Source organism: Mycteria americana, chromosome Z (assembly GCF_035582795.1).
Source record: "Mycteria americana isolate JAX WOST 10 ecotype Jacksonville Zoo and Gardens chromosome Z, USCA_MyAme_1.0, whole genome shotgun sequence".
NCBI lineage: Eukaryota > Metazoa > Chordata > Aves > Ciconiiformes > Ciconiidae > Mycteria > Mycteria americana.
The window spans coordinates 60,164,926-60,173,512 of NC_134396.1; the positions used below are offsets into that span (position 1 = coordinate 60,164,926).

At 41.6% G+C, this 8,587-nt stretch overlaps 1 protein-coding gene across 1 annotated transcript in view; it reads right to left on the reverse strand.

The window, feature by feature from the left end:
* SRFBP1 (serum response factor binding protein 1) overlaps positions 1–941 on the reverse strand; it is an 80,773-nt gene extending 79,832 nt beyond the window's left edge. The window contains exon 1 of the mRNA XM_075527254.1: positions 869–941. Within this exon, the coding sequence (XP_075383369.1) occupies positions 869–898 (30 nt within the window). The 5' untranslated portion in view covers positions 899–941. The remainder of the gene's footprint in view (positions 1–868) is intronic.
* Positions 942–8,587: the final 7,646 nt, after the last annotated feature.

An 8,587-nucleotide genomic window follows, 5' to 3' on the forward strand; every position in this document is an offset into this window, starting at 1 on the left:
ACAACACATACTTAGCAGAATTGTCAGCCACTCTTTAGACGTTGCAGCAACAGTTTAAAGAGGCTGGTTTAGTTGTGTCAGACTTATTGTACACAATGATTTTGCAAATCTGTTGTCAAAACCCATCACAAGTGAAACACACCTAACTAATTTAACTAAAACTATAGAGCAGGAAAAAAATTCTGCAAGAAATATGAAGTACTAAACTTCCTACAGAACAGGAAAAAGTTAGCTCTAACCCATTAATTTATCTTTCTCAGCCCCTCCATCTTCAAGAAAACAGGGAACATCATATCTTTGCTATCCAGGAGACTGGCAGCTGAGGCTTGGTAGGTCCGCTAGAATCACCTACAAGACTTCAGTGTGAACAAAAACAGAGTAAGACATGACATGATACGATGATGATATGACACTCAACGACAGGATGTTGAACCAAAGCACACATGTCGACAATTCCGTAGCACCACCCTAGAAGTAGTTTATCTTCGCAACACAGATCTTTATTTTCATCACATAACCCTTTCGCTAAGAGCCAGCACGGTGCACAGCATTTCCCAGGGGGACGGCGGCAGCCGTCCCAGGCCACATGGCGACAGCCGCGGCCGGGGCCTTCCCTACCGCTCCAGGAAGCCACGCCGGCCCTGGGAAGGGTCCGGTCGGGTCGGGTCCGGCCCGGCCCGGCCCGCTCGCAGGGTGACACGCCGCCGCCCAGCTCTGCCACTTCCCTCCCCTACCGGTGCCCCGGCCCCCTCCAACGGCCGCTACCTCCACCTGCCCCGCCGGACCCTCCCCGGCCTAAGCCTCCCCAACCGCCCCCGCCGGCCTGCTCCGACCGCCACCCCAGAGGACACGGGGGCGGGTGGCTCACCTCGTTGTTGAGGTTCAGCACGGGAGCCATGGCGCCAGCCCCTGCCCGCAGAGTTCCGCCGGCCCGGCCCGGCCCGGCCCTCGCCGCCGCCGCCGCCTCCCCTCCGAGCTCTCCCCACGCCGTTGCACAGACAGAGCGAAGCGAAACTGCGCGCACGCGCTGCGCGTGCCGCGGCAGGCCCGCTCTAGGCTGAAGCTCAATGGGTAGAGCCTCTCTAGGCTCTATGGGTAGAGTCTCGAAGGCCTCGGTCCTCCGACTCCGCCCTAGCCGCGCGGCGCCCGCGTGACGCGTGCGCGTCTTGCTCCGCGGCGGCCCCGCCACCCCGGGGCCTTGCCCGGGGTCCCCCCGGGGTCCCCCCCTGGGTCCCGGTCTGAGGCGGCCGGCAGGCCCTGGGCGTCCCGCTGCCCCGCCCCCGCCTGCCCCGCCAGCCCGGAGTCCCGTTTCCTTTAGAAATGGGGGTAAAGAGGGTTTCCTTCTGGTTCTCGCGGGTGATAAGCGGCGTGGGCAGGAAGAGGATCCCGAGCCTGACCTGTCTGAGGCGCGTCAGGGGCAGCTCTTGGCAAGAGCTCGCATCGCATGAGGTTAAACCCGAAACTTCTCACTGTTGTCTTGCATTTTATGCTGCTGCACTGCATCATCAGCTGGCTGAATCAAAGACCTGAAAAGATGACCACCTCTGAATCCTTAGACTAAAGAGACATCTGCCCCTCCAAATAGTTCGTAATCTTAGAAATAATCCGGGATTCTTGCTTTTCTCGTCTTGTTGCTTGTTACAGAATCACAGAATCACAGAATCGTATAGGTTGGAAAAGACCTTTAAGATCATCGAGTCCAACCGTAGTTGGACTCGTTACGGAATTAGCCAACCGTTACGGAACTAGCCTAAAAAAGATGGCATGAGTAAACGGTGAACAGTGCTGTATTTCTAGACTCTGCTTTATCCCTCTGCCCCCCTTTTCCCTATGACACAAAAACGGCCTCCATTTTCAAACTGCTTTAAAGTTTTAAGATTGATTTTTCCATTTCTGCAGAAGGCAGAGTATGGATTGTGCAGAAGTTAAGTCGTCTGAAGCTTTAGTACTGTAAAATATTGTATACACAATTAATTTTAAGTAGCTGTAGTGAAGTGGGGCTGAGCATGTGTTTTGGACTTTGCAAGGTCTCAGTCTGAAAAGTTTGGCAAAGTTTCATGATAACTTTTCCTCGTGATTTCCAGTTTATTGTGCTAGAAGGAATTGTTGATTTAAATTGTTATAAATATTTTTCTATTTTACTGAAACAGGACTTTTACAAAACTCATGCCTAAATGTAAGCAAGTCTTAGCATGTCTAGAGAATGAATCAGTTATTGTTTCAGATTCCTGTTTATCTGTTGCAGTAGTCAAAAGAACTGAGATCATATTTGAAAATATTTGGGGAAATTGTTTTAAATATAAAACCTTTTTGTTTATACGAATAAAATCGGTTTCAGGAAATTCTTTGAACGTTCACCAGTGATTAGCTGGCCCCTGGATGGCACTGTTGTGCCTGGAATTCTTCTGCTTTGAAGTCTGAATATTTAAACAAATACAACTGTTGTCAGCTGTCTCTGTAATGCATTTTGTCTGCAGGATCGAGCATTTAGATCTTGTTACATTTTAATATTTGATTTCTAACTGGTGCTCAGGCATCTCCTGTACAGGAACTGCAGCTAAATCACCTTTGGCTGTAATTTTTATCAGGTCTTACGTGCAAATGGGATCAGGCCAGGCTAGTCCTTCAAAGTAAAACTTCCGAGTTCCGTTTAGGGTGTTTCAGAAAGTGGTACTGGTTGTTCAATAGCAGTGTAGGTTTCAATTGGATCAATAAAGAGCCAACTGAAACTACTTTGAACCCATCCCTTCATAAAATAGTAAAGGTATTTTGTTGCAACCAGAGCTGAATTTCAGGTTAAACATACATAGTTGCTGGGAATGCTTTGGCTCTAACTGCAGGTGAGGGGTATTTACCACAGCTGCTGTTTTGGAAAAATTCTGACTTGGGCAGTTATATCCAGCCTACCTAAAGTAAGCTGACCCTCATAGAGTATTCTTTGCTTTTTAGTACCACTGATGGCAAGCAGCTATAGTGTTCTACATGAGAAGTAGCTGCATTTGATTATATCTGCATGTAAATCAGTCTTGGATGTGATGCACTCAATAGCGTCAATATATTTTTAAAAATTAAAGAATATGATCTCATATCTAGATTGGATTTATATGCATTGAGTGTAAAATTGGGATCAGAAACTCAATAAGGAAAGATCTTCCAAGGAAAATAAAGAGGTGCTGCCCTTTGTCTTGATCTTTCATGCAAAACTAATTCCTAGATATGCCAGTCTTAAATTCTGTTGTGCACCTTAGCAAAGAGAAAGACAAAAGTGGGACCAGGGAGCCAGCTGTGGTTCTGTGACTTGAACCAGTGCCAGCCTGGCCTCACATCAATTAGAGTTGTTCCCTGTTTGTGTAGCCTGCTGGGTCATAACTTCAATTTTCCTTTCCATTTCCTCTGGACACTGAAATATCTTGCTTTGGAAGTTTCTCGTAGACCCTGATGGCATACTTCTGGCCTATCTTCATCCAACAATTTTGTTTTCTTGTTACTCAGTCGGTCACTGATGAAAATATGTGTTTTTGTTGCTTTCATCTTTTTAAACCTCAGTGGCCTTCCAGCGTTTAGAATTACTGTGCCTCACAGCTGGTTCATTGGCTCTTTGTCATACTATTTTTTGACTTAAATTCATTCTAAGTCAAGATTTTCTTGTCAGCTTGTCACAGTCAGGATGCTTTCAGGCATTGCCCTATATAACACTTTCATACTTTGATGCTTTGTTCTGACCTTTCTTCCTTTCATGTCAGCATTTCACTCAGACATTTTGGCATGCTTTCTCAGTGTTTGAACACATTTTTCTGGACCATCTTCTCTACTTTGAGAACAGCTGGCTGTGTGAGCACGTGGCAGGGCAGCATGTATTTGTAGGACGTAATATGTTGCAGAACAATACAGGGGAGTTGGAGTGGTAAGCTATTTAAGGAAAAAGGAGGTTATGACTGGGTCCCATTTCCCTCCCTTTATTTTGGCACTTTCCAGGCTTATGTGATGTGGTAGCAGCTGTGTAGACCATCTTGGAGCTACATCTGGCCTTGATCCCAGAGGCCATGCATGTAAGTCATATTTTTTGAGTACTTACTGAAATTTGTGATTATTGCAGGCACTTGCACTCACATGCACAGTACAGACATAATGAAATATGCATTAAGTGTTTTGTATTGAAAATGACAATAAGTAAATTTCAGCAATTTCAATTAATTGTTCATGTTTGGTGAAACAAATTTAAGAATTTTAGAAGTTTCACAGAATGAAAGTGCCAATCATGTTAACTAGATGTTGAGGACCACAAAACCAGAAGGTGTTCTGCAACTTGTAGCTTCTTGTATAGCAGCTTCTGCTCTGACTTTTCCCAGAGGAGTTTCTTTTCACTCATACCAAGGCATCTGTTCTGGGCTTGCTCCCTTTCTTTTATTGGAAATTACATTATTTTTTTGAAATTATAATAAAACTGAAAGGATCTAGCTGACATTAGGATCCTGTTTTTTATGTAGCTCTCTACGTATCTGTAGTAAGAGAAAATTTCAGCATCACACAACAAGCAACTGAAATAGCCAGGTGAACTACTGAAATTGCTTATTATAAAAGGAAAATGTAGGATATAGGAATTATTAAGTGATTTATGATGGGCTGCAGAAGAAAACAATGTGCATTACTCATTTAAACTTAATGTCTCAGGATGGAGTTCACCACAAAATCATCTTTGCAGGCTCTGTTTTTCATATACATTAAAATATTCATTAAATTCAGAAATACTTTTGAAATTTAAGTGCTCACAGTGTGGCTGAACATTGAATGGATTCTAAGTAGGAAGCAATCTCAAAGTTAATTCTGCTTCTTTAATAACAGAAGGATGTGATCACTTAGGATTGAAATACAGTGAATTTCATTAAAGAGCATGTTCTAGTGTGTGCATAACAAAGGCAGTAGCTGGTAGGCCTGTATGAAGACACAAAAATTTTTAGAAGTGAAGAAAGTAATAAGAAAAATGAGTCTGCAATAACAAGAGGCAATTTTTCTATTGTGTCCTAAAAGCCAAAATAACTCATTTCATAAAACATTTTTATAGACTACCAAGGAATTTTTCAATATATATTTTTCAATCTTTTTCTGATGTAAATGAGAATTCACATTTCAATACAATAATTAAATTATTAACCAGCTTAACGATATATTCATATATGGCTTGTTAATGTGTTAAAAACAAGGTCAGTTGCATTTTCTAATGAATCTTTTTCGAAAGAGCATGTTCACTGGATTTTTGGTGTGAATTAGTGTCATTAAATCACCCATATTACAGCAACTACATGGTATTCACAAAACACACCCTTACAGAAATAATGACATGAGCATTTTGTGGCATGTTGGCTTGACTGGAATAAGATCTAGCTATAACTGGGCTCATACATACACGTACGGCATCGTAGAGTCTGTGTGTTGAGAATATCACACAAGAAACTTAAATGGAAAGCATTTAACATGTTAAGCATAATCTTCTTTTTTTAATATGATGGGCTAAGACTTTGTAAAAGTTTAAAATATTAAATATGGGAGAGTCTAAAACACTCCACCAGAGGAGGTACATTATCTGGTATAGCAGTTTTTGCAGCTGCTTTGCAAAGGGTGGATTCTGTCAATGTATCCAACTGAAGCTGCTGTTAAAAGGTATTCCAGAACAGTGGCAGTGATCGCAAAGGCATAGAGCAAAACTTCTTCAGAGAAAGATGCCAGCATTTTAATAATGTTTCCAAGACAGTAAAAAGCCTATTTCAAAATATATTAATATGCTTTTTCAAATATTACTAAGAAATGGAGAATCTTCGAAGTATAAAGTAGTTTGACGTTTGACAGAGAAGAAAGAGCATATAATAATTGGTTTTCTGCAAAGGATTATTGCTTTCTTGCATTTCCTAGTTTAATGCCATTTTAGAGTATCTTCATCCTCCTTTTCATACTACTTTGTAAATACACAATGCATTGTGAACAGACATGACAGTGCTGTTCTCCCATTTCAAATACTATTTGCTCACATTCAAAGCAGACTCAAGCTTATTTTGCTCTGAGTTGTCCAGAAGCCATGTGAATGTGGTATTTATTGGCACTGTTGTTTGCCTGCACTAGTGAGCAGCACCGAGAGACAGCCTTCAGGATTGACACTGCTTGCTCCCTCACCTCACCTGTGTATAGACATGATAACTGTCTATACACAGTTTTCTGTTGACTCCAGTAGTGTCTTAGAAAGAATATTAAGATCTTGAAAGCAAAGATAAGAAGCTTGTATTTAATGCATAAGGAAGGCTGAAAAGAGAAGAGTGGTAAGGTGAAAATTACTTTCTAAGAAGATGATCTATGCATACAGTGCAAAGGTACAGAACTGTATTAGTCAAGGCCACGGACTATGATGTGGCAATAATTGTAATACAAAAGTGGTAACAGAAACCTCGATGAGCATACCAGCTCCATGAGTGGATAGGAAAGACCATATGTTGAAGGAAGAATCATTATGCCTTAGACAACAAAGGTCTCTGAATATTCAAGGCCCAGTATATGGGCTCTGATGCCCAGTATATGTCTATTGAAAGGATGGTGCTGCTGTCATTGTTGATTCAGGAAGGATGTGGGAGAAATGGCCGGAGGGTAAAATTAGGGTAGTAGCCTAGTTGATGATTAGACCTGACAAGATAGCAGGAAGACAGGCTGAAACCTGAGTTTGACTGAGGGGCAAGTCTGGAGTAGAAAGCTACATCTGTACGTTTCAGTCTAGTGATGACTGCTGAATTTGTGATAGCAGAAAAGATTACTCAAAGATAAGATTTAGGGGGAGAAAAGGACAAAAGACCGAGCTCTTTCCAGTGCCTTGCAGGAGGATCACTTGAAAATTAAGCTGCAGAAGCACTCTAAATCAGAGATCCCATGCGCAGAAGCTGCGTGAGCATACAGGGTCAAAATTAACTGTGGGTCTTGCACACAAACAATAACTGTGGGTCACAGCACACAAACAACTGACATGCTGGGAAAGATGAGAGTGGAGAAGTGGGTCTGACTTGCTCAGAGAGAGGTTGTTGGAATTCATAGTAAAAGATGCACTGGGAGTGTATGTAGCATCTAGGGTGAAAGCTATATAGGATGTGTCCTAATACTGAGTCCCTGGAAGGGAATTTGGAAGTGGGCGATGGAGCTTGGAGATGGATGGGGAAAAGGTCTATGGGATAGTAGCTGGAGTGACTGATGGGATTAGTGGGGCTGTCTGCTGACTTTTGTAAAGAAAAAGCTGCAGAGAATGAATGGGCAAGGAAAGGATAAATTGTAGTATGAAATGGAAAGTAAGTGGGATCAGGAATAGCATAGGGTTGTTAGAGCAAATGTAGAGGTGTGAATAGGCGAGTAGATGAGAAACTTCTTGGATAAAACAAAAGCAAATTTAGCATCCATAGAATAACGTTAGTTACTTATGTGAAAATATAAAGCAAAGCGTCATAGTTTAATTGTACTCTGACAATTCAGAAATCTTGGCGGCATGGGTATACTTGTAGTTGTGAAGAAAAGCTCAAAAATTTGAAAAGTGTGGTTGGTATTTACCATCTACCTAAGTCTGAAATCCTAAACAGATATGATTTACTCCAGATATCACAAGGTGTTTCTTGAGTACTCCCAGTGGCAGTTAAAAGTCACTGTTTGAGTCAGTGTCATCTTTCATCAGGTTCATGTACAAAAGCAGTTGGGGGATTGGAGTCTTACAGTGTATTCCAACGGGCATCTGACTAATAAAGCTTGCTCTCTGTTTTCTTTCCCCTTTAAAACTGATCGAGGAGTTAAGTCTGTGGAGCTGAGCAGAATTCAGCCAGGATTCCTCCCTCAGAGGAGTTGAGTCAAAGGAACTCATCAAACTCCACAGACCAGAAGGTGACTTAAAGCTGTCTGGTGGAGCCTGCTCGCTTTTTAAGTGAAGCCTTAGTTTCGTAACTCAAATTGTGAGAGTTTTTCATAATCAGAGTTTAGAGGAGTACTGCTTTGGAATTGTATATTTGCACAATATTGTTAGGTGGTGATTAATGCGAATCCTGTTTCAGCATTGATGCTAATGATAGTTTTGCTATATTGATAACAGCCATACAAGAACAAATTTGTAATGATGTAAGTTCCCTGAATTTCTTTCTGTCTACTCATTAACACTTGCTTTTACCAGAATGTGCAAAGGATTGTTGCATTTTAACCTAAGCTTCTTAAAGGGATTGTTACCTCATATGCTGTTCTCAAAGTAAATTTATACTAGAAAAAAAAAAATCACATTTTTTCCAAAGAAAAAATCAGCAAAATGTAAATAAAAGTCTAGAATGAAGTATAAGTCTTCTTAAAGTAATTAGTTATTCACAGTAGTTCTTGGAACGATCACATTTTCTGTCACTGGTCTTCTGGCTTTAAAGAAACAGCTGCTAGCACTTTTGAGCATAATCACAGAACTAAAGGATGTTCTAAAAAAGTTTGACTAGCTAAGAACATGAGTAAAAGTTGCAGTATTAGGCGCATACTGTATTTTATGTTCTCATACATATTTCATAAACTGCCCTTGTATGTCTTCACCTGGCCATCTGGT